Source organism: Electrophorus electricus, chromosome 19, assembly GCF_013358815.1.
Source record: "Electrophorus electricus isolate fEleEle1 chromosome 19, fEleEle1.pri, whole genome shotgun sequence".
Lineage (NCBI taxonomy): Eukaryota > Metazoa > Chordata > Actinopteri > Gymnotiformes > Gymnotidae > Electrophorus > Electrophorus electricus.
The window spans coordinates 11,362,590-11,390,481 of NC_049553.1; the positions used below are offsets into that span (position 1 = coordinate 11,362,590).

General features: G+C 45.6%; 1 protein-coding gene across 1 annotated transcript in view; it reads right to left on the reverse strand.

Moving 5' to 3' along the window:
* Nucleotides 1-27,892, reverse strand: part of sf3b2 (splicing factor 3b, subunit 2) — a 39,009-nt gene that overhangs the window by 4,381 nt on the left and 6,736 nt on the right. Inside the window, exons 18-44 of the mRNA XM_035519992.1 lie at nucleotides 27,668-27,810; nucleotides 27,459-27,560; nucleotides 27,161-27,260; nucleotides 26,502-26,705; nucleotides 22,187-22,635; nucleotides 8,666-8,753; nucleotides 8,308-8,397; nucleotides 7,800-7,925; nucleotides 7,527-7,671; nucleotides 7,229-7,320; nucleotides 6,943-7,020; nucleotides 6,181-6,240; nucleotides 5,897-6,057; nucleotides 5,249-5,342; nucleotides 4,583-4,663; nucleotides 4,347-4,468; nucleotides 4,084-4,216; nucleotides 3,664-3,768; nucleotides 3,311-3,417; nucleotides 2,990-3,144; nucleotides 2,679-2,789; nucleotides 2,436-2,538; nucleotides 2,044-2,086; nucleotides 1,913-1,955; nucleotides 1,648-1,786; nucleotides 456-694; nucleotides 90-209 (exon numbers count right to left, since the gene is read on the reverse strand). Of these exons, the coding sequence (XP_035375885.1) occupies nucleotides 90-209; nucleotides 456-694; nucleotides 1,648-1,786; nucleotides 1,913-1,955; nucleotides 2,044-2,086; nucleotides 2,436-2,538; nucleotides 2,679-2,789; nucleotides 2,990-3,144; nucleotides 3,311-3,417; nucleotides 3,664-3,768; nucleotides 4,084-4,216; nucleotides 4,347-4,468; nucleotides 4,583-4,663; nucleotides 5,249-5,342; nucleotides 5,897-6,057; nucleotides 6,181-6,240; nucleotides 6,943-7,020; nucleotides 7,229-7,320; nucleotides 7,527-7,671; nucleotides 7,800-7,925; nucleotides 8,308-8,397; nucleotides 8,666-8,753; nucleotides 22,187-22,635; nucleotides 26,502-26,705; nucleotides 27,161-27,260; nucleotides 27,459-27,560; nucleotides 27,668-27,810 (3,433 nt within the window). The remainder of the gene's footprint in view (nucleotides 1-89; nucleotides 210-455; nucleotides 695-1,647; nucleotides 1,787-1,912; nucleotides 1,956-2,043; nucleotides 2,087-2,435; nucleotides 2,539-2,678; nucleotides 2,790-2,989; nucleotides 3,145-3,310; nucleotides 3,418-3,663; nucleotides 3,769-4,083; nucleotides 4,217-4,346; nucleotides 4,469-4,582; nucleotides 4,664-5,248; nucleotides 5,343-5,896; nucleotides 6,058-6,180; nucleotides 6,241-6,942; nucleotides 7,021-7,228; nucleotides 7,321-7,526; nucleotides 7,672-7,799; nucleotides 7,926-8,307; nucleotides 8,398-8,665; nucleotides 8,754-22,186; nucleotides 22,636-26,501; nucleotides 26,706-27,160; nucleotides 27,261-27,458; nucleotides 27,561-27,667; nucleotides 27,811-27,892) is intronic.

Sequence of the window (27,892 nt, forward strand, 5' to 3'; positions counted from 1 at the left end):
ACAAGGAAGAAATGTTAAAAGAAAAAAGGTCACAGCTTGTGATGAAGAAAGATACAAAGATGTTTGCTTTCAGGGCTGGAGTGCGGTACCTTTCAGGATGGTCTGCTGCTGCTTGGCTGAACAGATGAGCCTGCTGATGCCCTCAATCACCTGACTCTTGGAGTCCACCTCTTTCTCTTTAGGTTTCTTCCCCAGGAAGATGGTTGGAACTACAGAAATAGAGGAGATGAGGCAAAGAGGAGATGGCTGAACTGCTCTCATGAAGCAGATACTATAGTACATGCAACTGAAAGAGGGATTTGCTGAAAAATTGGGCATTGGGCTTAATTTTGTCTTTATATAACTGGAATGTTCAATGGTGGGTGTTCCTCTTTTTGGAAGTGCTGTTTTACCAGTTTTTGTGTAGTCCTCACTAACCACAATTGTATTTATTTTACTATTTTTGTTCATCTCACCTTTTTTGTTCTTTTCTTTTGTGACCACGGTCATGGACATGGTGGAGACGGACGCATGTGGCTCATTGGCAGCGCCTCCTGGCAGACGGCTGACCTGCAGGGACCTGAAGGCGCTCTTTAGGGTGTTCTTGCAGCCTGTGTCTCTTCTCTCCCCCTCACGTCGCTTCTCTGCCAGAGACGCCAGCCAGTAGTCCACCTGCAGACCAATGGCGTCCACGCCATGGGACATGCTGGGGCTCCTACCCCCCACACACACACACACAATTTTATATAATTATTTATTATATAAATAAATCATAAATTATTAGTGATTTTTAACGTGACCACAAGCCACATGATGTGAGGCTCCGATACACAGTAACTTTTCATTAAAATTATGTTTATCCGCAGCAGTTATCACAATGTGTCGTAAAGCTCGTTTTTACATCATCTTTCTAATTGGGTTAATCCTGCTTTTCTGGGCACGCAATGTGCTTATACACGTGTGTTCTATGAATAAGAGTCCAAAGTCCAGAGAATGACCAACATATTTTGGAAAAAAACAACTTCCCTAGCACCAATCTTGTAGAATCATGAGTTATTTTAAAATTCTAATCAAAACAGGTGTTGGATTAGACCACAATGGCATTACCTACAAGAAACCAAAGTCAGTACTAGGCCCAGATATTTTGCAGTAAAGTCCATGAACATTTTCAGATATAGATAAATGTGTAATTCCATGCCAGCTCACCTAGACCAACCACTTCATGTCAAACTCTTGTGAAAACTATAAAAGTGAAACCTACAGCACTACTCCGAATACCTTTTTAGTTATGAATGTGAAGTTTGGCCCGCTGAGCTAAATTGAATCTCTTTTGCAATTCTTTATATGTATCCCGTCATCAGTTGCCTATTTTTCAGTCAAGTGGGATGAGCTGTTTACTGAACATGCAGGAAACACTAAGGATTATTTTTAACATGTATTCATGTAAATATTTGTTGCTTTACAGTAATCAAATAAATATTTTTACCCAAACAAGGAATCATTAAACCCATCCTGAGCTGTTCAAATGACACATGAAGACTGACACACACACACACACACACACACACACACACACACACACACACACACACACACACACACACACACACACACACACACACACACACACACACACACACACACACACACACACACACACACACTCACCCCTGCACTGCCAGCACCGCACCCATAGAGGGTGAGGAAGGGGGCGTCGCTGTCTCTTTAAGACTTGCTGGAGAGCCATGAGAAGGCGGCGATGTCGAGGGGACTGACAAATTTACAGACACGCCCTCTTCGGCATCACCTAGGACGTACAAAATGGAAGATGGCAACAACAATATATAATTTGCTTTATTGAAAAACCTTCTGTATTTTGTAAAGATAAGGAGTGAACAGAACTGTTAACAGAGAGATCAGCCTGTATACTGACCTGTAGCTGACTGTCCTGGCTCGATAAGACCCACTTTTACCACCTGTAAAACATTTTAATGTCAATTCCACTGTTGCATTTGTACAATAACTGATTCAAATCACATCATAAAATATCAAACTTTAACTCACACCAATAAAGGGGATAAACTTCTGATAGGAGTCTTCATCCCGCCTGTCACAGTAAGGTGAAAAGGGAAAAACATCAATAAAACCATCATAAAACCGCTTTGTCAAACTAATAAAAAAATAAAAGTTCACAGGCAAAGCGTCATATGTGAAGGTTCTGTTTGCTTACAGACTAATTTGCAATAGTCAGAGATTAAATCTTTTCTGACGTAGTAGATTAACCGTTTGCTTCACTTAAAGATTATAAAGGATTAAGTGTAAACCAGAGACAATGTAGTGCCCAGGTGTGTGTTTGTGTGTGCACACAGCACTAGTGAGGTTAGAGCAGTGTGTTATGCAGTTTCCAGCTGGGCTGTGCGAGGCGTTAGGGTGAGGCATGTAGAGCATCCACTCACGTTCTGGGCTTGCACGTCAGCATTGCCTCGGCAATGGGGAGCTGGTGGGTGAGCGTGACCCCGCTGATGTACTGAGCTATACGGCCGGCCACATCTAACATGTCTACACACACACACACACACACACACACACACACACACACAAAGAGAATATGAGTCAGTATGTCTGCGTGCATACGCAGATTTGTGAGAGAACAACGAGTGAGTCAATGTGCGTGCATATACATACGTCTGCCCATGTACCTGACTGTGGCGGTTCAGAGCGACTGAACAACTCTCTCCATGCTCCGTCCAGGAAGACGGAACAGTAACGGTTGTCAAGGGCACCCAGATGCTTAGCAACAGGATGGGAGCCTGGATACAAAGATTAAATAAAGGAGCGTGTGAAAGAGAGAGCAGGTACACTGAGCGATGTAATTAAAATTATTATCTGCAATTAAAAATCATTATGAGCAAATTCAAATGGATTACTAAGATTTACTGTCAATGATATGAATAATGAATTCTAGAGATGCCCTTAGATTAGGTCAGGGGTCACCCTGTGGTGTGCCCACCAAGAGGAACCACCAGGAAGCGCATGTGGTTGAGCCAATCAGATGTCTTATTGGCCAGCTGGCTGACGAAAAACTGCAGGATAGCGCCGAGGTAGCTCTGAGGTCCGACCACCGCCACCTTCACCGGCCGGGGCATCAAGGAGTTGCAGTTACAACTGAGGAGGGGAGATTTGGGGGAGGGGGCAGGAGAACAGGAGAAGAACAGAATGGGACACTCTAGAAAAATACCCTGAAGAGTGATGGACACGAGGAAGAGGGAGAGCTGGCCCACGAGGAAGGCCTGTGATGGAATATTTGGTTGGTTGATGGTGGATCACTCACAACTTCTGTATGCGTGTGAGAACAGCAGAGAGGATGGTCTGAATCTCTGCAGCTGAACACGTACACACCACCGGCTGCTTCTGGATCTGCAGCTGCTCTGCTACATACTACACACCCACACACCAAACCAAAGCGCTTTGATTAAGTAAACACACCAACACCTGTGTCCTCCTCCATAGCACAGCAGTCTATTACAATGCCTACATAATTAGAGCAATAAACTGCATTTAGTGTAATTCACACACATGCGCGCGCACACACACAGACACGCACACACACACACAGACACGCACACACACACAGACACGCACACACACACAGACACGCACACACACACACACACACACACATACCTGGCCTTGCCAGTCATTGCCATTGACAAGGATGAGACTCTCAGGTAATGCAGAATCAGACAACAAAATCTGATTCAACTGATCATACACAGCTTTCCTAAGGCCCTACAGACACACACACACACACAGAGGAGAGGTTACATTCAGATGAGTCACACCAATATTAATAATTCAGACTGAATCAGTGTAACAAGGTGACACAGTGCTCCTGTGCATTAACATTATTTATTTAGAGAAACTCCTGCTCCTGAGAGAGAGAGAGAGAGAGAGAGAGAGAGAGAGAGAGAGAGAGAGAGAGAGAGAGAGAGAGAGAGAGAGAGAGAGAGAGAAGGCGAGGGTGCTATAAATAATAAGAGGAGAGAATACTTCAGAAGTATGCAGGCTAGCATTAGTGTTCCTGTCTCTTGCTCTGTGTATTACCTGTGTGCTGTGTCCTAGTTCTGGGGACCGCTCACTGTCTGAGCTGTTGGTTCTCTCAGTCAGTGGTTTGGAGAGCTGTCGCTCCTTCATCGGGGTACTGCGCTTCTGTCGTGGTGTGTGTGTCCCCTCCAACCTGACAACACACACACACATGCTTTAATCATCATCATCATCATCATCATCATCCGTGACCCTAAAATATGCTTGCGATATGCAATGTGCACTAGTGCTACTATTTTGTGTGCGTGTGTGTTTGCGCTGACCTGGGTGAGGGCATTGTTTGACCTTCACTCTTGCTAGACTTCAGCGGAGTGCGGGGTTTCTCAACTGCTGACACAGTAATGGAGGGACCCATGTCCACAAAGAGCTCCTGATCATTCCCCTCCTACACACACACACACACACACACACACACACACACACACACACACACAGTGAGACTTAAAACAAGATGTGCGACCAGAAGTGTGCGTTTCTTTGATCTAGGTCAGCATCTCACCAGTCCATCTGTCTCAGTCTGTGCCTCTTCCAGGTTACGACTGCGTGAGTATTTCATCTTATCAGAGGGGGGCTGCTCCCCCTGCTGGAGAAACACAGGAAACGCAGTCAATCCTAAGCACCTCATTACTGCAATCACTGCAATTCCCTTAAATCCAGTACCACCACAATGCTAGAAGCTTGGCGCGACCGTTGGCCACGGGCCTATTACGTATTGACCACTGGCAGTAATTTGGGGAGAAAATGCATTAGAAAATCATCTAACATTCACTATGGGATGTTAACAGACTTAACAGGCAGAGTCATCTTTCTTGACAACCTTGGACTGAATTATACTGGTGCCAGGAATCAGATGGAATTCAATGAAGCTGAAATCCTTCCATCCACAGATGCATGTGTAGGCGGGAAGCTGCACCCTAGTGTTGACACGGTCCACTTCAGCTCTTTCTGGTCAGTGTGGCTAACGTAAGCCTCCTCCCTTCTCAAATCCTTAATACTACACTGCCAGCCTCTTCTCCCATCCCTCTAAAATGTCCTTTTCCTGGCATGTCACCATTTTTACTCATATTTCTCTAATCCTTCCTTTATCCTCCCATCATGCTCTCAATCAGACATGGGAACAAAGGAGGCTCTGTTCACTCTCTCACAGACCCACGCGCACACTCACGGGGCTGAAGTTCTCTCTGGTCAAGCTCCCCTTGCTGTTCAGGCTGCCGATCTCCGTCTGTGAGCTCGACTGGGACATTCCCTCAAAGAATGGCCTGCACACGCACAAACACAAAGCTCTCTCAAACTGACAGCCCACACACCCAAGGCTTCACTCAGTGCCCACCAGACTGTTGCTGTATAATTTTCCCACTGTACTTGTTTTTAAACATCCGTGTGTTTAGGCTATGGTTCATCAGACTGATTAGACTGATTTAAACAGACTGAGTTATTCCCTGATTATAGTGATTTTTGCTAATGATATAGTGTGCACTAGAGGTTACTGTGCCAAGGAAATTATAAACATTGCTCACCACCAGAGGGCACTCTATACTCTCTCTTTCTCCATTTCTGACTGACTTCAGTCTATGTACTGTTCATGTTGTGTTTTTAATTCGACCATATCAGAATGATATGAATGCATATGAATTTATACTTGTATCTATACACACACGGAGCACAGTGTCTGTATGCACATGTCCATGTGTGTGTGTGTGTGTGTGTGTGTGTGTGTGTGTGTAAGTGAGCGTGGATTACTACACATGGCTCTGTGTGTGTGTGTGTGTGTGTGTGTGTGTGTGTGTGTGTGTGTGTGTGTGCTGAGGGAGACCTGAGCTTTGGCTTGGGGGTGCTGAGGATGCTGTCCGTCTCCTCCGGCTCGGGTCCGCTGTCGCTGGGGTTGTACATCTCCAGGCTGTCATACAACTCATCCAAATCCTCCTCCACTTCCTGGATCTGCTCGCGGGACACGTGCTCCAGGCCGAAGCCCACCTAGACGCACCATGCAGACATGAGATGTGTGACTCTCACCGTTCACCATTACACACACACACACACACACACACACACACACATTATGGATAACAACCAGGCAGAGGAAACGCAGGCACTCGCCTCATCTGAAACCTTAAACCTCTTCAGCAAGGCCACAAACTTCTGCTTGATGTTGGGCTGCTGTGGAGGGAAAGGAGAGTGTCATTGGATGAATTAAGACCGCAGGAGCGCACACACACACACACACACACACACACACACACACACACCTCAAAAGAACTCCACCACTTTTTGGCCTGAAGGAATAGATTACAACCCCAAACAGTGCAATTTTTTTATTGGTGGTTTCTGGTCTTAAGTCAGTCCAGACGCTGACAGATCCAAGGGAGCTTGATAGAATGTTGTGCACAACATTCTACCACAACATGGCCCATACCTGCTCTCTCTCTCACACACACAGACACACACAGGCAGTGACGTTGTGTTAAATGGGAATCAGTATATGCATTTATAAACTGTGTTATAAAATGATGCATTATCCTGACAGTTTTAGTCCCAATGATTGATAGTCCTGTTTGTGTGCGCGCGCATGTGTAGTTAAGCTTAAAGTTAAAATTCTGAGTGTATAAGCTGCAACGATCAGTGCCATTTACACTCATTAATTTCTGATTTATTGTGGTTCAGTTTTGAGCATTAAAAAGGTTCATTCCAGCTCCTCTACAGTTTTGGCATTGCTCTCTGTGTGCGTGCGCGTGGGGCCAGTTTAACTACGGCCTCTTCCTGGCAGACCATTACAGCTGAGTAAGGCCTCCACACACATCCCCATATAAACTGAAACTTAGCATATTCAACTCTGACACACACACACACACACACACTTACTCTGGTGATTGCTGCACTGGATGTAAGTTTACGCCGAGGTTTCTTCTTCCTCACCTCATCATCTTCATCATACAGATACTGTGATGAACAGAGAAATGGAGTCACACACACACACACACACACACACACACACACACACCCGCTTACAAGGTCATGGCTCTCACTCTCACACAACTCTCCCCTTTCTCATCCTGCTCCGCTCAATCTGCTTCCTCCTGTTCTCCCTCATCAGCAGACGGACTGGTTCAGTCTCTGTTTCCTTTCCTCCAGCACCCACACTGCTTACCTGTCCATGAACAGGGTCATCACTGCCCTCCTGCTCCGACGAGTAGCTCTCCTCTTCCTCCTCGGAATAGTTATCCATGTCCGGAGAACGATCTGAACAAAGTGTGAAAGGAAGGACGCGAGAGAAAGGAAAAAGGAAAGGAAAGAATAAAAACATAAGGGATAAAAACATAGCAAGCAGGTAGGGAAACAGACCGAAAGTTAAATAAAGCAGGCTAGCCAACGTCTCCAAGTTCCTAAAGATCTCTCCAGCAGTTCATTCCACTGACATCACTCCCTCCGCACAAACCCGTTCTCACCGTTCATCTTCGCTTTGGGCCCCTCGTGGTCAATAGGCTGGCTGGAGAGGGAGTAGACCTTCACCTCTGCCACGGGCACAGACGCCTCCTTCAGCTGGCTGTGGAGGCCCAACACTTGAGCACCTTCTGTAGGGTGCTGCATCACCTGGGGGAGGCGGAGGCAGGCGACACACACATACACAGAGAGAGGTCAGGGGTCATTATTAAAAACACAGTGCTGTAAAACTCTTCTTCCCTTCCCTTCCCCCCCCGGCCTGGTGTCACGGGGATCACCTCAGCCATGTTGATGAGGCCCAGGGCGAGGGTCTTGTAGCCCAGGATGGTGCGGTTCTTGTAGCGCTTCCTGCGCTGGAGCATTATCTGGAGCTTGTTGGCGTCGCGCTTCAGGAAATGTGGGTACTGCAACACAGAGTCAGAGGGGCTCAGTGGGGGTCAGAGGCCGTCAGGCATGCTAGTCAAACAAGCACTGATCCTGACAAACACAAACACATTAAACAGCTGAAGTATATGGACAAGCTCTCCGGCCATGGGACGGGCATCAAATTCTCGCTCACCCTGTCAAACTAGGATGTCTTACTTCAAAACAGTTCAAGCTTTGGAATTAAATAATTCTCATTTAAAAATGAGTCTCGGGAGCCTGTCACTAAAGCTATTTTAAGAGTTAATGTGTAATAAGGACTTTAGGACTCTAACAATGCACCCAACCATTTCACAGCGAGTTATACTGTGTATGACTATGTATGTGACAAATAAACCAAACTTGAACTTGAAACTTGGATACCTGCAAAGAAAATGTAAGCTGCAAGTCAGTCTCTGTCAGTCCAGCTGAAGACAGCGAAATTTCATTGGAGCGCAGAATTCGTTTTGATCCCTGAGGAAAGATGAGAGTGAAATAAGGAGAGAGAGGGGAAGAGAGCAGATGGCGAATATTTTTGCACTTTCACACATCTGACAGCAGATCTTCCGTGAGGTTCCCATTAACACTTCACTCTGACAGGATGGTGAGAGTAGAAGACAGGGTGAGAGAGGAGGGGAAAAGGAGCACAAAACAGGAAACTGACAGATAGAGAGAGAACCCGAGAGGGCGAGAGTGACAAGGACAGCGTTAGGGGGGCGTCGGGTTCCAGACGTAGCTGCACCTGGAGTTTGACGGCGATAACAACAGAGGTCAAATCCTTATCCAATTCCTTCAGCATCACCAGCTTCTTCAGGGTCAGGTTGAAGAGCCTGAACACAGAGGGAGAGGGTCAGAGGTGCAGGACACAGACACGGACACACAATCTCTCGGGCCAGCCCGTGACCGGGGAGGGCCGCACGCCGGCACCCAAGCTCGCACGTCGCTGCCCTTGTGCTCGCCAAAACAATTCAGGTTGGCTGAATGAGGACTGTGCCTCCTTCTCTTTTCAGAAAAAGAATAAAGCTGCCATCTGTAAGAGAGCTCTCTTCCATATCATAACTAGCTGCAAGACCACTATTGTAAAGGAAAGTTATTGCCCTCCATGTTCCTTTGGGTGACCACTTCACTGGAGGTTTGAGCACTGATTACCAGCTCTGATTATCTGCTCATGCAAAAATGTCGATTATGAAATATAAAGTGAATATAGATGGTTTAAAGCTTAGTGCGCATATTTTTAAAATGGTGTCAAGCATGCCTTTTAATTTGTGTACATATAAAAATACACTGCCCCACACACACTCCCACGGAGCACTGCAGCATTGCTCTGAACAGACCAGGAGTACTAGCATATTGCATGTGTTCGCGCGCACGCATGTTTGTCTTTTTGGGCAGAAAGAGAAGGTCACCATGGTGAATTATTCACAGTCTGCTGGGACTCTGAGATAGCTCCTGAAATAGTGCGGTTCAATCAGCCCATCGCTCAGCAACATGGATCAATTACAATTACATGCACGCACACACACAGCTTTGTCATTAGCTTGATCAGACAACGTACTGCAGCAAACAAACACAATTTGTGTGTGTGTTTATAAAGGGTATTGTAAGCTTGTTGCAAAACATCTCATCTGTAGTGGCCAGACAGGCAGATTTGGCTGAATGTGCAGATGTATAAAATAGCACTGCACACAGGTTGGCAATAAGAGCTTAGCATGCCCTATAACACTGAGAATGAGGGTTTAGGGTAGTTAATAAAAGTGCAGTTAGAGCCATTAAGTCTGAAATGCACACATAATGAGCAGAGCTAGCTGAGCAGCGCTGGCTAATAGCAGTCCAAGTGGAAGGGGACTGATCTCTGCAGCGTGGTTGCCCCTGGTGCGAGCTGGCACCCGGAGCACGCAGGCCTGCGTTCAGATCGCACACATCCGCACCCTGCCAGCCGTGCATGCAGCGCCATGCACACAGTGAAGGCTACGCAGTCTGCCCCGAAAGCCCCGCTCGCCCGCCCAGACGCCTGGCGGCACACCTCGGCTCACCGTGTTTAACGCAGCGCTGGACAGAGTGCAAGACGCGGTGGGAACAGGTGGGCAGGGCCTGGAGGCCTTCCATGAGTAGTGGTTTAACGAACAATTCATAGGATATGCAGTCGGGGAGGGGCGGCATTGTGGAGCAGGTCCTTCTGTGAACCACGCTGGGTCCACCGTGCTGTGGGAGTGTTGGGCAGGACAGAGGGAAGACTGAGCATCCATCTGGCTAATGCCGCCATTACTAAAAGTGTCATTAGAAGAAATGCAGGCACTGTGAGATTCCAGGGAGACTCCCAGAGGACACGACAGATGTTGACAAGCACCTGTAATAGACCAGGAGGAGGGGGGAGGGAGGGGGTCCGCATCAGTGTTTTTTTTGTCGGTTTGGCTGCAGCACAATCACACGCATACACACGCACACAATCTTTAGGTTCAGCCGACACTCTGGATCGTAATTCATCATCAACAGACCGTTCTAAAGACATTACTCCACATCAAGTGCTATTTGGCCTCAGACATGGGGGTCAGGTCCTGGGTCCATAAACTGTCCCTGGCTCATGCTCGGTCTCCAAGATTTGTGAGTCCTGAGTGAGTCAGCTGTTTGTCCTTAGGTTTCGTCCTCACCGCCAGTTTGTACATGTTTTTTTTTTTTTGGGGGGGGGGGGGGGGGGGTTCTGTTTGATTGTAACTACCACTAAAACCATGGGGAGATGAAAGATGATCTTTCGTGGCAAGGAAGCTGATCAGTTGATCAATAATTCAAATTACAGGTCAATCAATAGCAGGCAAAGTAGCTAAGCACATACAAAACATCTCAAACGCTTACACTGACTATTCCTTAGCTACACAGATATAGAGAGACACACAGACAACACAAAATAAGATCAGTGATAAGTCAGGTAGTTCAGCTCATTCTTCAGGTGCATACATTTGCTGGGTGAGATATTTAGATCGTACTTTGTGTACAACAGACTATGATATTGACATATTACGAGATCAGGCTGCATAAGAGCAGATATAGTTTCCCCACCACCAAGTGGGTAGAGTCCCAGCGTAGGTGGAGCCTCCTTAAAGATCTGCTGAGTCATGCAAGGGCAGTTGTAGCAGCCTGAGTGGGCATGAATGGGTAAAGATGATAACACACCGAGTCATTTGCAGGACATGCGCCTGATGTGCGATTCTCCAATTGCAGGTGCCAAAGAAGTTGAAACAATACCATTCAATACAATACAGGCTGTAGCAACACTCCAGCAATACCTGTTCTGGTCTCACAGAGGTGCACACAGCACTGCAGCCACATTTGACCTTGTCAAGATGAATACATGGTTCATTTCCAGCCAAATGCATGCACGCAAGCATGCGAGCACTCCATCCCCAGTGGATTTTCTAGGACCTGGAGAAGGTGGGGGTATAGGTCTGTTGGGACTGCTGTCCCTTACTGTCTCTGTTCTGATGCATTCATCTCTCCATCCCTCTCCTTTCACCAGTGCATTTCGTGGGATCTCTCTCTCTCTCTCTCTCTCTCTTTTTTTTAATTTTAAAAATCTACTATGAAAAACCAAATACCTTTCTCCTTTTCATCCTGGAGCCTGACCTGAGTCCAAAATCAGACAATACATCAGCTTTCATCCTTCAACCCTAATGTGCAAATACACGTATGTACGCGCACACACATATTATGCACACACACAAACAGAAATTCTGAACGCTTTTGGGTTATAAACCCACTGAGCTCATATCTCTCCATACAGATATTCTATGTTTGTGTGTAATTCCTGCCCAAATCCTCATCTGAAGATGAAGCAATGATCTGACCTGAGGCAAGCTACTGGCCTGCACCTATAATCCCAAACGAGCAGGGCTGGCTAACACACACACACACACATACATACACACACACATACATACACACATACATACATACACACATACATACATACACACACACACACACACACACACGTGCTTGTGTATGTGCGTGTATTTTACATACATGGAGCACAGTGCAAGGTTACTGGGAATCACCATGGAAAAATAAGAACTTTACTATGAACACGACAGAACACACATGCCTGCACCTCTTCGAATGGAAATATGATGCTCAACACAGAAAGTCATATCGTTAGCTTGTGAATGAGCGCAAGTGTGGATTTGTTTGTGCGGGAAAACTGAACTGCTTACAAGCAATGGAATGGGAAAGTACTGATCAATGTGACCATATCCACAAAAAAAAAGGAAAGTTGATATATATATATATATTTGCAAAATTAATGGGTTCACTTTAGCAGTATGAATATAAGGCAGCGAACACTACATCGATCTGGAGGAGGGTTAGGCGGTATATGTGTAATGGGTATCGAGTGACGTGTGAAAACTGCAATGGGGTCACATTAGTTTTCCATCTATTAAGACACGTAAATTCCATGGAGTTACATTATGGTGTTAGGAGAACGTTACACTTTCTGTGTACTTAACTTTTGGGACACACTGCCACTGATTGGTGGCGTCATTTACTGATGAGAGAGCTAGAAACTCCATTTGGTTTGCTAGGTATGTTCCGCACGGGCAGTCGACTTGCTCGCGCTAGAAGATGCATTTTAAAAGGGACCAGCTTCTTTTAAAATTGTGAAGGTCTACCTAACGTAACACAAAAGTGGTTCAACATATTAATGTAGAACACACTTTTTTCTCAGCATGTATTTCCTTGACTGTTCATTTACAAGAGTATTTTGGATACATTGAAACTTTTACGATATGGTTACAATGGTTCATGTGAAAGGGATTCAAACTCGAGACACAAAATAAATATTGCTTCTGTTAGCAGGAGACCGATCTGCCACACACTGGGGTAATATTAGGAATTGTTTGAAGATGTGGAACAGTGTATATTACCCAGTCCTAGTTTGGAGCAGGTGGGCTTTGTGTGCCACAAATGTGAAAAGCCCTGAAATAAAAGCAGCTTAAAGCAACAATGTCAGAAAAGCTGACTGTTTAATGTCAAGGTCAAAACATGCAACTCCTTATACACAAGCAATCAGACCTACTTAAACAGACCCAGAACTCACTTCTCTTTTGATCTCAGGCCTTTCAGTCAATTTATTCTTAAGATATTTGACAAGAGTAGAATCTGTATGAAAGCATACTCTGCATGGGAAAAATAAATTAAGATGCAGCTCACACAGTTAAATAGCACAGCCAACTGCACTCTGGCAGGACCTGCTCACTGCAGCCCCACCCCCAACACACACAGAGATTAAAAGTGAGGAGGTTCATTAGTATGCATGCATGCCCATCAGACAGTGCTGTCTGCTTTATCTTATAAGGGTATGTGTGCTCCGTTTCATTAACCATTTTGTCCAGCTCATAGCTGGCACGCACACACACACACACACACACACACACACACACACACACACACACACACACACACACACACACACACAGCTTGTGAATTGACTTCACATCCAAAGAATTAGAAAAATCTGTTTCATATAGCAATTTAAGCATGACAATCTTCACCCCACAGAGGACATAAATAGTACACAAACACAATGGAATAAATGCAATGAATACAAAACTGCACTGTTCTTTATGAATTACTGGTCTGCACTGCTTTAAATGTAATGCTTAACTGATCTCTCTACAAGCAGTGCTGAATTATCATAGGCCTCCAAAAGCACATTAAAACAATGAAAAATTGCCCTTGTACACAGATCAATAACTGAGTGTCAATCTTTGGGAACTTCTTAGAAGTGTCAACATGTCATTTCGTATCATATGAAAATTGCATGTTTGGTTTTTTTTGGCTGGACCCATCTATTAAAAATACAATCCACGTGCATCGGTTTACAGTAGTCCATTTAGAACATTTCCAAAAAGCATTCTGCTGTTATAGGAGATGCTTGTACTGTAACAAATCTTGCAACACAGTTTACGATGCACTTGGATCGCTTTCACAAAGTTTACACTTGGGCAACATTTGGTCATTTCTGTAACAAGCAACAGAATTAACGGGCCTGGAAGCCTTGACTGAACCTCTTAACACTGCACTCTGAAACCAGCAAGGCTCTGGAATCAGGACCACGTCTGAAGAGAACAGAGGGGGGCATTACGGAAGATGACACATTTAATAGATCAGTCACTCATTCTTCCACTCCTCTATGAGGAAGACATTTTCTCCTCGTCACTACAGCTGACAGATTTTGCCAGCTAATAAGCTAGTGCCTTTACAGTCAAATTTCAATAATGACACTTCAAGATATTTTTACATCCTTTTATTCTGGTGCCTTGGGAATCCTCGGAAAGGTCAAAAGAATTTGTTTGATAAATATAAAATATGAATGACACTTCCTCATTTCACTTACTGACCACACAACCAAAACACTCAAGACCAGATTTCAGCACGACTGCTTTTTTTTTTTGTTCGTTTTGACATGTACACGTTCCACTTTCCAGCAGTCCAGCACAGTGACAAAAAGCACAGCGAGCGTCTTTACGCCACCACACTCTCCCACATCTCAGCTTTTAAGTGAATGGATGAGCTGTGTTGCGCTGCTAAAGCTAGTCAGCATTAACAAACCTCACGCACACGTTCCCACAACACAAGCGCATGACGCCTCCCTCGGGGGAGTAGGGAGCAAAAAGCACACACACCGTTTAACACTCACTGAGTCTTACTCTCCAGAGTCTCATGTTAAACAAGCCTAATGATAGCTTTTTTTTTTGGTCTAGGCAGCAGATCCTTGATCATATTTAAACCCCATTCGTTGAAAGTTCATTCCAGTCATAGACTTACAACTGTCCTCTGATCAGCCCTGACTGTTTAAAACAATGAATGTATATATTAATCATTGAAACTGCACCAATGAATTCACCAATGAAGGGTGAATTCATATAAAATGGTTGGGTGAAGGAGTGAAGATCACCTGAGCTATTGTGTGTGTGTGCGCACTCGTGCAGGTGTACTCACTTCATTTCAAGCTCTTAAACTATCAATCCAAAGATGTAGTGGTTTGGCATACCATGATGTGATGACAAGCCACTCCTTATTTCTCAGTGGAGGGTGAGTGTGCGTGCGCATGCATGAGATGCAGGGACACCTTGCGTTTGTGATCCTCCTAATTCGCAGGCTTTTTAAGTCGACATTTTGAATAACCGTCATTACACTTCAGCGATTTTGTGAGCTGCTATAAATTAGTTGTGAACATTTTTACATCAATATCATTTTGCCACGTTTTTGTTTTTGCTTTGAGACCATTTTTATGCATAGGCCTATATCTTTCTATCACTGTGTGTGTGTGTGTGTGGGGGGGGGGGGGGTGTCTTTTGTTGAAGAAATGGATTTCTTATAAGAAGGAGCAGTCCACAAGAGACTGAAAGACTTCATCTTAAGCCCTACAACAGCCAGAGCCATCTGACAGACCTGACAGTTACTCATCCCCTCCCTCTACTCTCTGATCACATGTAATAGAACTGTCTCCCTCCATCCAATATCCTCCCTCATCAGGTCTTTTTCCCCCCTCGTTCTCTTCCCTGTCCCTCTCTCTCCCCATCTTTCCTCACTCTTCTCTCCTTCTTAGATGCAGTGCAATCTCTCTCAGATATTAACTGATTCTCTCTTTTGCTCTCAGATAACACACAGTGTACCGGACAAAAGTAAGTGTGTGTGTGCACGCAAGCGATGATCATTACACCACGCCCACAAAAGACACCAAGATTTCATATAGGGGCGCACACACACACACACAGCCCAGTTCTACATCCAGCACCCTGCATCCAGGGTGGGCAGCAAGTTGCTGTGTGTGGGCATGTGTGAATACTACTTCTGCAACCTAGTTGAGCTAATTGTTCAACTGGGTCGACCTAGCCGAGCTAAAGCAACTTCACTTTCCAATGGAAAGCAAAGCAGCCTGATCCAGCCAATCAGCCTGATGAACTGACAGGAGGTGAAGGAGACATGGAGTTATGACCAGCAACTCATTTGCATACGGCACTTGGGCTGTCGTCATGACAACAGGAACATTTTTGTTTTTTTGGGCTGCATCACAGTTAGAGAGGTGTAACCTGCCAGGAGTATAATGAGCTTACAGCATGTAGGTACAGAACCCCGTGGTAATAACATGCCCCCCCCCCCACCCACACACCCCTGTAGGTGCTGTCTAAAAGTGCATGTTTACTACATGAAAAAAATGGAAACAGGGGCAGTCCAGAAGTGTCTGTCTAAGGGTCTGCAGCAGATCCTGTGTGTGCAAATTGATCATTTGCAGTGTTTATGAAATACAGCTTGTGAAACAGACGGGACAAACATCCATTTTGCCAGTGTCCTGTACACCAGCTTTTGCAAGATGAGCATGCTCATGTACACACATATCTAGGTGTTAGTCCATTGCTTGTGTCCTCCATTTGGAAGCATTAACGGGAAGGATGCCTGTTCTTTCACTTCCTCAAAAACAGCCCTCTTGCAACCTCCTGTTTTGCCTAGCAGTCTGGGACGCACGCACGCACAGCTAGCCATGTCTTTGGCCTGATTAGCTGTCCTTGTGCTGTCTACAAAAAAGTTCTATAGCTGCAAAGAAGCTGGTTAAGACCTGACTTTTTAGTAAAGGTTTTAGCTAACGTTCCTAAGCTGGTCTCTCTCACCATTTTTCACAGACACGTTGGGGCCAACCTTACTCAGGTGAAGCTGACGTTGCCTCTTGTGTACAAAGGGCTGTTAGAGGGGACCGAGCACTGACTGGGACACCCCTGAGTGAGGAGACACGCCGTCGTTCTTGTGTGGGCGTGTTGTGAATAGCTAAGACATCTCTAGGAGGAGCACACACTCCCGCCCTCAACACGGAGAGTTATGCACATACACCCACGTGACGATCAAGCTGGAATCACCACAGACGTCACAATCTCTCTCTCATACACACACACACACACACACACACACACACACACACACACTGTAATGCAGATGCACGAGAGGCTGAAAGAACTAGAGGGGGCTTCGGTAACTGAGCCACTGCCCGCACACATCATCATTAAAAGGCTACTGCGGTAATGATGCGAGCCTTGCAGTACTCCTGTTAGAAGACAAAACAGAGACACATCCTAAGGCAGGACAGGGGGCGTACGATAGGGGACTGAGGACAGGGGCAGCAAGCGTTTCAGCCATGAGCTGCTGCTTCTCCACTACCACTGTTGCCTTCTGATGGGGTGGGGCTGAAGATGGAGTTGTAATAAACATGTACAGGGAGGGAGAATCATTTCCATTGGGAGAAATGTGTTTCAGACAGGGTGCCATCATAGTTTGATAAAATATATTGTAAAGACACTAAACAGTTATTTCTCCATTACTGAAAATGGAGTGGAAGTGATGTCGTGTTCCTCTCAGTCATCTTATGGCTCAGGATTTTCTCTGACTCAAACTCCACAGTGACACATGTACAGACAAAAAAGGTACAGGACTGAACAGGGTTCCAACAATGCAAAGACTCAAGAGTTGACTGATGGGTCCTGCAGCCAATCACCTGCATTTTGGGCACAATGGAAACACCCCTCACTCCTCCCATGCCCAGTGTGAGTTTCCCCATTGTTTCACTGAAGCAAGCTTCTAAATAATTTATTGGACTGGCCACAGGTTGGAGAAAAGGAGAGAGAGCGAGCCATAAAAAGAGAGTCAGTGAGAGTGCCCTGGGACCATAGAAGGAAGAGTGAGTCTGCAGTCAGACACATTTATTTAAGCCTGCAGTGTCAGCAATTTCACTGAGTCACGCAGCCAGTCATATTTCACTGTTGTTAATTACAATACAGAATGCATCTTGAAGTCAGTGTGTCAGTGGGTCAGTGTGTTGGAAGATTAAAACTTTGTGGGGTGTGTATGTATGTGTTCATGAACGAGAGCAATGGATTAGTTTAGGTTTTGCCTCATGTTTGGGTTTTCGCTCAATACAAAAGTCCAGTCAGTAGCCTGTCCTGTAACTTTAAACCAAGTTGGACTTTCCACTTTTGTAGAGGAAAAATAACTTGAAACTATTTTTTCCAGAGGCCACATGAAATGGTCTGAAATATCTTTAATGCATTGCTGAGCAAAAGAAAACTGCTTTCAAACCACCTGCTAAATTAGAGCGTCGGAGGACGGGAGGAGGAAAAACCAAAACAGAAATGAAATGATGAAACATGGGAGAGGAGTATGACAGCCAAGATGAAGAGGGGGCAGAATGGGATGAGCGCTGAGCCAGAGAAACGAGGACGGAAGGGGCACCCATTAGGACGAGCCCGTGCCAAACACGCAAAGCTTCCTGCCAAGCCCGACAGCCCCGGAACCTTCTCAAAGGTCGACAGGAAACGGGAACAATGAATTAAAATGCTACGAAATGAAAAACAGAGGAACAGAAATGGACCCTCATGAGGAAAACAACAGCAATGTCATCAAACCTCAACTAGTGTTCTACAAGACAACAGTCCGAAACTTCACAGTTAGTTCGGTGGCCTGCTTGTACATCGGGGTGATGGGAGAAGCGCAAGAGACAATGGCGCTCACCGGCTGGCGTTCGGCTCCAGGAGCATCTCTCTCTGCTGCCAGCCAACGGCAAACAAATGGGTAATTGGTTCACTGGGTTGAGGTGCATCTGCCCTACCTTCAGTTCTTCTGGAACCATCGCCAACTCCATGCATCAAGAGAGCTTCAGTATCTCTGTGGGTCAGTTGCTCTTTCCGTAGGTCTGCGCTGGCCCTCTGCCAGGACCACGCCGGGTGTTCACTGCGAGCGTACCGATGCCAGGTACAGCACAGCAGCGAAGCCGTTCTCAGCCTGCAGTCTCTCATCACAGAGGCAGAATGTGGAGTACAATACAGGCTGCATCCTGCATCCTCCAGCCCCTCTTCCATGGTGATAGATACAACACCCGATATTCAGCCCAGTACCCGCAGTCTGCAGAAGTGCCTCTCTGCTGCGCGTGCTGTACCCACTGCACGGACCTTCTCTGACTGCATGGTTTACATGGTTAATTGAATATTCAGTTTTCATGACTCCATAAATTATCCTTAGGTTAAGAAACTTGCCATGAATAACTTGTTACGTCTCTGTAATACTTTAAAAATAGGTTCTTCAAAAACATTGTGTTGTGTTTCAACATCAGATCCCACACACATTTTCACACGTACATGAAGCTGAGCATTTCAGTTATACATGCATAGCTTAAAGCAAAAGGTTCAGTCAGATTCAGTTTGCCATGATATCAACATGATTGGCAGCTAAAACAGCTTCATGGTTATATGACCATGGACTAAGGCAGAATTGAATCTGGTCAGGAAAGGATTGGAGCTTTGTAAAGTATTACAACCAGCAGTTTAGACTGCTGATCTAAACAAATGGTTAGAGAATTAACTGGAATTTACTTCTTTGCAAAAGGGTTACATGAGTAGTCTATAAAGCATAACATTTTAGGACTTCATTTCTGTGCATGTAAATGAGTCTTTCTATAATGTGCTGGAATACTGCAGATTTATCACATAAGTGTTACATTCATAAGTAGGGGTTTACCTGAAATGGTCAAAATCAACCATAAAGCACTGCTGCCTTCCTGTCACTCTATGCAGGTTAGTTTAAAATAACCCAAAAGTTCAACTGCAAGTTTCTGAAGTTTCACACAGGAAGGGTATTTATATACTTCTCTGCGTCTCTCCCCAAGTCATAGTCTGTGTGGAAACAAATGAAAAATCTCAGAAAATAATAAAAACCACCAAAGGCTTTGTCTTAACCATAATGAGAGTGACTGGGCAATGAGGAAGAGAAACAGAGACAGAAAAAAAAGGGAGACAACAAGCACTAGAACAATAAAACAACACACGCGCTCACACACCAGAAAACAATCTACCCAAAGCCAAATGAATGTTTCCTGACAAAAATGGTTACTTCATCGTGCGAACTTCCCATAACTTGCTTAAGACGTGGATGAAAGTTGAAGAATGCCAAGCATCTTGAGTGTATGTACCATTACATAGCCTTCACTCCCAAACACCAAGCAGTGTGATGGTGACAGATAACCATGCTCTGTGGGCACACTCGTGTGTGTGTGTGTGTGTGTGTGTGCGTGGTCTGAAGATGTACAGATAGACACGCTTCAGTCTACAGCCAACTGCTCAGATTATACTCCTACTAGAGCTCGAGTGCGACTGGAGTAACCTGGGCTACCGTTAGAATAAATGAAAAAACCCTTACACAGGTAAAGATGAGCTCAAGAACGACCCTTGTGCTCAGGGCTTGCTTTATGGTGTGGTGCTCCAACCCCAGACGTTTTGGGCTAGCTCAGGCTGCAGGTCAGGCCCGCTGCCCTGCCTGCCAAGGCTCAGTGGGTGATTAACAAGATGTTTCACCCAGCAAACCACTGCTCGCATGCACACCCAAGCCACTTCATGTTAAAGCTTGCTCCGGCTTGTTCCAATATTGAGCAGCATCTCTCCCTCTCCCTGCAGCCGTTTTGTAAAACTCAGAAGGCATCAGCAATAGTGGAAACAGGAAAAGTAGTGGGAGCAGTAACAGTACCAGTAACAGAAGAGCTAGTAGTAACAATAACAGCAGCAGTAGCAACAGGAGCAAGGTCATGACTGGAACTCGAAGCTCTCCACTTTCCCTTCGTCTTCCGCCAATCTCCAGCTCTCACCGTTTCTCTGTGGATTTAAATCTGCAGGACTGCTGAGGAACTTTTGCAACACACCGAATTTGGCAGCAGCGCAAACAAAAGGATGCGACACACTCGGTCCTAACCGACTGCAGGGGAAACTGATGTAAATGAGTGACCAGCAGCGCATTTGCATAAGGCAACGCATTGTGCAGGCGGCGCTTTGAACGCACGCGTCGCCACCGTGTGCCTCCTCGCTACTCACTGATAACGACACACTCAGCAAACTAATAACCCACCGAGTTGCTGCTCAATGCCCGTCAAACCGGAAGGCTCTGCAATTGTTGACCTAAACCAAACACACCTTAGGTGTTCAATGATCATTCAAATTGCGTTTGTATTAAATCACAGAACCATTACAATAACATTTTAAAATGTCGCACGTCGAACGACTAGACTGCAGATGAATCAGTGCCGTCAGAGGGCGGCATTTTGAATTCCGTTAGTAGGCTATAAACTTGTTCTGATAATACCGAGAAAATGATGTAGCCCATTATATGGCATGTTTTGTGATGAGTCACACTTTCTGGTTCGCTGAGAAATACGCCACTCTTTCCCCAAGGGACTCTCCCTCTCTCTCACACACACACACACCTGGGCGACTGATTCAACAAACATCTGGGACAGAGTATAAGGAGAAACAACTTGCGTCAACAAAACAGACGGTTTCACATTCTGTTGTAGTACGTACGTGTATACACAAACACACACCCCTCACGTGACTCATTAAGCCGTGTTAAGATGGAGCTGCGCAGCCGGGGAGCCAAATGTTTCTCACTTAAAATGTTACGAAACAAAACAAAATTACATCCGTTATTAATGGCTAGCCCCAAAACCATGCAGGGAAACAAATCGAGAAATATGTATGCCGACTAGTTCAATTCATTAAGTGTCAGAAAAGAATCCGTTTCAGTTTTAACCGGGGGGGCTTTTCCCCAGTCTACCTTAGGCCTGACGAGCAAAATTACTCGTTACCTGATTCAAGTAGCCACAAATAAAGCTGAAGAGTCATTAGTTTCAAATGACAAATAATGGCTCTCGCTGTTTGCCCCAACAGCTTCGATAGCTTATATTTATGTTACATTATATGACACTACAGAAAACCGTAAGACTGCAAGGACAGAATCGGGGGTCGCACGAGGCGTTGCTCTATTACTGGGTATATGCAAAGCATGGATAGTTTAGACCGACATATAGCTGTTAAAAGGAAAACGCTTCACGTATTATATTTGTAACTCCAGGCAGCAGCAGAGACCCAGACTGCGTGTCCAGATTGTTGGCCGCTACTAGTCAAGCAAGTCTCTTTGTTTTGCAGAAGTGCTGGTGAAAACACGCATCCCTCCGCACATCAAAATGCTACATCGTATTCACGAATGAGTTTTTTTGTGTTGCCTCCACCGACGGACGCGACACAATTCAGTTCAAATGCATCCGTTTTGTATTGAACGGCATGCCTACACATGCACACGACTGCCATGAAAAAGCTTCTCAAACCGATGTGTTACATGCCACACAATGTCTCTGCATCCGGCAGCACGTACAGCCTCTTTCCCCGCACTCCACGCGCCTTACCTTGGCACACAGCTCGGGGACGATCGGTCCACTTCCCAGGTGGCATAGAGGTTCATGTGTACCGGGCGATTCGAGCTAATCGCAACCGGTTTGGAGGGCTGCGGTGACGGTACCCCTCCAGTCCTCGGGAGCCCTCCTCGCTCCGACATGCTGGAGGTAGATTTGGTTTCAAAACAGCTGAAACGCTTAGAGGTATTCGGGCAGTTCCTCGAAGCTCCGCTGCACCGAAAATCACCTACAGCACGAGGATTACCATCCGTCCACGAGGCGCGAGGTTTAGCCCGTTCTTGTAACGATCGCTTGGGTGTGCAGGCTACAGCGTTCACGGCGTAAAATCCCGTACTCGTTGCGAAAGGACCGCGGGGAGTGTTTCTCAACTCGGTGAGGATGTTTATCGGTGCAGGAAGCGGAAATTTCTCGGTGCCGAGCAGAGCAGTGCTCGAGCGCTCCTGCCACAAAAGCGACGCCTCCTGTTAAAGACGCACGCTCCAATTCCTACTGAATAAATTGCAGTGTGTGTGTGAGAGAGAGAGAGATTGGTAGCCTAGTTGAGGAACAGAACAATTAATTTTTTTCCATAACGAAGAAATAAGATTAGTTGTCTTTGGGCGCGTGATTCTTGGTGACGATCCACCTCCTCCAGAGTTCATTAGGATTGATCAATTTGTTTGTGTGTTTATTTACTGGAGGAGTCGCTTTGTTATCTAAACACCTGCAACAGTGCGTACGTGCGCGAATGACCTTGGTACTCAGTGAAAATGCCAAATGTATTAAAATCGAAAACAACAAGCCCGCTGTAGGAAACCCATATGGCAAAGGGTGCAGGTTTTTTTAAATGTGTGTAATGCCTCACCTTTGTCTCGACGGACGACCTTGGGGAATTAACCTGTTCTCCATAACAGACCTTTTCATTTAGCACGTTATTGTCATGATATAAAAACGCTTGTTGAGCCCTGTCGCTAGAGCCAATTCGTCGTGTTTATTTGCTACCTGAACACTGCTGTGAAGTTTGTTGATAACAGAGCAAGACTCTTTGCACTAGACGGTTATCGTCTAGTGTTAAATGTTGGAGAAATGAGGGAATCTGAGAAAGACAAAGAGATTTCGTTGACAAGTTCACAAACGTACGAGTATGATTTTCTATCCATTTGTCTAACCTATCTTCCGCTTTTTTTATATATTTCATCATACATTCGTTGTGAAGTAAACTTCGTGTAATTTACGCTGTTTAAAAAATATGGTTTTCCTCCGGATGTCTCCCAAGACCAGTACCTCCATCAGTCAGGAACATATGACCCACCCCCCGTCCATGAACGCGCCATTCCTATCCTACGGGACCGTAGACACCCGAGCGATGAAAATCATCAAAGAGCAGTTTTACGCAACTATTTTGCAGGTGAATAGGAATGCAGACCAACACACATTCAGTTTTCTCATTTCTCTTTGTATTTGCAAAGGTAAAGATAATCCAGCCACTTTTTCAGATGCCCTGCTTGTGTGAGATGTCTCTAACCACAGATCCTCAGATTATGAGATTATCATCACTTGGATTAATTACAGTTGTAACACAGGCTTGATTAGATCTCACAGGTCTATAGCATCATTCCTAAACAGAACTACACATATGAGTTAACAGCCAATGTCACATCATAATAAATTGCTATAGCCTAGAGTATCTTAACTAGCACTGTACCCAATGGCTGTAAATGTGCGATTATGTATCTTTTTGTAAAATAATTATCTTAATCAGTCACTTGTTTTAAGTCTATATAATGATACACAAGTTTGGGAAGGTATATTGGGGTTTTATATGGAAATGTTGGCAGAATCAGCCTCCATTTTATCTAATTGTGTCAACTATATTCACACTCCACAGGTACTAATAATTTGGCAGTCACACTTTCCAACTCTCTCCCTCTCTCTGCGTTTGTCACTCACACTTAGTGAGTGTTTCACAGAAATGGTTCTGGTGTCTGCTGGATAGCTGCTAGATTTTGAAGAGGTATATAATAAACAGTAACATGGTGGATGCAGAAAGAGTGAGACACTTGCTACAGCTGCAAGGTTTGTTCTTGAGAAAAAGCAGGCAGCTCGATAACAGCAATTCAGCCAGCCAGAGCCCACTCTCACCTCCACCGCGAGCAGTAAACTCAATGCGCGAGTTGCCTGAATAAACACCTCGCTCCCTGTGTAAACTCAGCAAGGTGACAGAGCAGGGCAAGCATGCTATGCGTTTTCTTTCTGATGATCACCGTGCATGGAAACACCACCTGGCTGCTATTGCGAGCACAAGCACAGACCTCAAAAAAGTGCCTGATCCCGACATGCAGGGTTAGGCCCTGCCATAGGGGAGGAAGCAGAAGTCCTCGGCCGAGACATGCAGGGGTTTTCCTCTGCTGTGGCATTTCCCTTAAAAGGAACACATTGCAGGCTGCCTGAAAAGACCAGGGCATTGCAGTCAACACCTTGCCGTTTCAGCTGTCTTACGTAAACCAACGACGTCAAAAGCAGGCGTTGCGGTGCAGCGTAGTTTAGTGCATCCTTTCAATTCACACTTCTACCAACTCTTTCTACATGTAACTGGGGGTGCTACACCAGAAGACACACTCAGCTGCACAGTTCAGAGACCCTGAAGATGGCATCCCTGCTGTTACCGAGATGGAACTACCGCCAAGACAAGAAAGGTATGCTCAACAATAAAAAGTGGTCACATTGGGGCACGCAGAACACACGTCAAATCTGCCCAAAGCAACTCATTTCCTACGCATTGTTTACTGCTGTAAAAAAAGAAGAAGAAAAGTTAGATACACATAAATGTGTGTGCGCTTTAAAGACAATGTGCTTTTAGCTGAGGGAGTGTGTGGGCATGGGTGACAATCAGAGCCAGTGAAAGCAATTAAGTAGGTCTAGCTGTCTCTCAGACATCAGGTGATCGGTAGGCTACCAGCGACTCCTTGCACCCCCCTGATGGAACCACTATGTCGTTGCACCCTTGGATTGGGTCATTAGGCTACAACTTAATACCAGGACCACAACAGGTTTTCACCAGGCCAAACAAACTACAAGCTTGCCTATACAACATTGAAGAAAGGAAGTAGCTTTGCATTGCAAGTTACAGGAAAAGTCCAAAGCAAGACCTGCCGATATTTACAATCAACTGCTATTTAGAAGCTCTAAAAAGGAAGTTGCTCAAACAGAAGTCTGTTTACGATGCCCTGAGGATATCTGCTCAATAAATAGACATGTGTAAAATGGCATGGGATTTGTATTTTATTTACAAAAGAGACTGAAAAATAAACATGTCACATCTAAATCAGCCTACACATAGGGGCTGTGGTTTCTATAGAACTCAGATTAAAAAGAACTTCAGACGGTGTGAATGTCGCTGGCCTGCTGCCTGACTCCACGTTAAAACTTGAACTCTTTGTATTTCTTGGCTCCTGCGCGAGTGTCCTGGGGTTGTCCCTTCCTCTTCTTTTGCTGCCAGACACACACACACAAAAAGCAGTTAGAGAGCAAGAGTTGCCTACCACTCAAACAAGTCATTATGACTCACACCAACTCAGGAAAGTGGGAGGAATTTAATCGTACTCTACAGGACTGGCTGTTACATTTTTAAACAAACACATACAAACAAGTTTGATTTTTAAAGTTTTACTGCAGGCTACTTTGGCTACATGGCTTAGAACTACAGTCTAAGCCAGAATTACAGAATTACAGTCCTGAACCACACCTCCTCCTACTGGTGTTTGCAATCTGAAAGCCAGGAATATTTTTCTAAGGGGGAAACAAAAATGGCAATATGTTGACCGATTTAGAAAAGTAACATGTACGTACATATATCTGAATTACCTGTTAAAGATGTAAAGATACTAAAAGTGTCAGTATAGTACACAAGGTTTACAAGGGAACAGGACATTTCAGACCGAGGTCCTTCATCAGTGAAAACAGTGTTTCTCACGATAAAGCGCCCCTGGCAGTGATGCACAAGGAGGACTGGGTGAGGACAGCGGCTCCTTCATCACTGCAGGAGTTATCTGTAGGAGCTTTTACAAGATTTGTAATCGGAGAAACCAACACCCTTCGGTCCATCAGAATTAAGAGAGAATGGCCAAACTGTCAGTTCTGGTGGCAAGGCATTTTAATACTAATGGACCCTGCCGTCCATATTAAAACAGCTCTGTTGCTGATGCTAGTGTTGGTAGAAACGGAACTTCAGAAGAAAGCTCAACTCGACTCTCAGAGCTCTACAAGGCCATGGGAGGGACGGTATGATTTAAACAAATATCGACTGCTTGAGGGTGCATGGCGGTACCTTCTGCTTGGCAGCGTGCTCAGCCACCATGTCACTGAAATCCTCCTTCTCCACCTGGGCCTGCTGCTCACGCACGTGCTCCTCGTACTTCTGCGTCATGGCCATGGGGTCCAGCTCCAGCTCCTCCGGAGCCAGGGCAACCTCCACACCCTGGGAGTCACCCGCGCCGCCTACTGCTCCGCCCGCCTTACGGCCCGCTCCCGCCTGGAGAGGAGAGACAGCGGGACAAAGACACAGACAGAACGAGGGAGATGGAGGGTGGGAGAGAAAGAGCGAGAGAGCATGCACATGAAAACCAGAAAGAACAAGAGTGTGACAAACAGAGAGGAATGTTTAAAAATAAGCCTGTGTCAGTATGCGCGCCATGACACGCTGATCTTTTTCGTCATTTAAAATGCAAATGAGGCCCATCTGGAAGATGGATCTGCATGTAATGGAGGACCAGTGGCCTCGCCGATGAACGAGGCGGCTGGCAGGAACACAGATACCGGCATCAATCACGCAGACAGGCTTATCACTCCTGTTCCAGGTCTACAAGCCGCATTAGCTGAGGATTTGGGCCATGCCCACACACAGAGTAAAGTAGAGGGTGCACATCATTCGACATCCTTTTCACACCTATCGCATACAGACGCATGCACACACACGCAGATGCTCACCGCAGACATGTCGTAGATGTGTGTGGAGGCCATCATGGCCGCCCCCACCGGGCCCGTTGGTCTCACAGGCAGAACCGTGTACAGCTGAGGAGTCTCGTTCCTGTTCTCAGAAAAATCCATGGGTCAGTCAAGACAAGATCAACTCACCAACAAACAGCTGAAATATTCATACAAACATCCTTATCCAGAATCTCCAACACATATTTTCAAATATAAACAACATTCTTGAAATATCTTGTTTTGATTTCACCCCCTGCCATGCCGTGTTCCTCGCCCATATTCACACACACACACTCACCCGTCCATGGCCTCTTCAATCTTTTTCTTCCTGAGTTCAATCAGCTCGGGCGTCTCCATACCCGCAGGAACAGAGGAGAACCCACCAGGAGTGATTAGACCACTGAGAGAGAGATGGATTAGTCCTCACATTTGTGTCAAAGGCGCATTCATCTCCTTACTTCTAATATGTAGGATAATGTAGACACATAGGCAGACCGCAAGTCATACCTGTCCGCAGGTGTGAAGAATCCGGTTTCATCCGGTTTGTCCTCATCACTCTCCTCCTCCTCATCTTCTTCTGAGGACTCTTCATCCGACGGCTCCAGCTCACCCCATGGTGTGCGGTCCACCTCTTCCTCTTCTGCTTTGGCCTGGTTTCACAAACCACGCACACATGAAGGTTTGAAATCCCACTTCAGCTTTCTAAAACATCCTAGTTAGTATACAGACTTG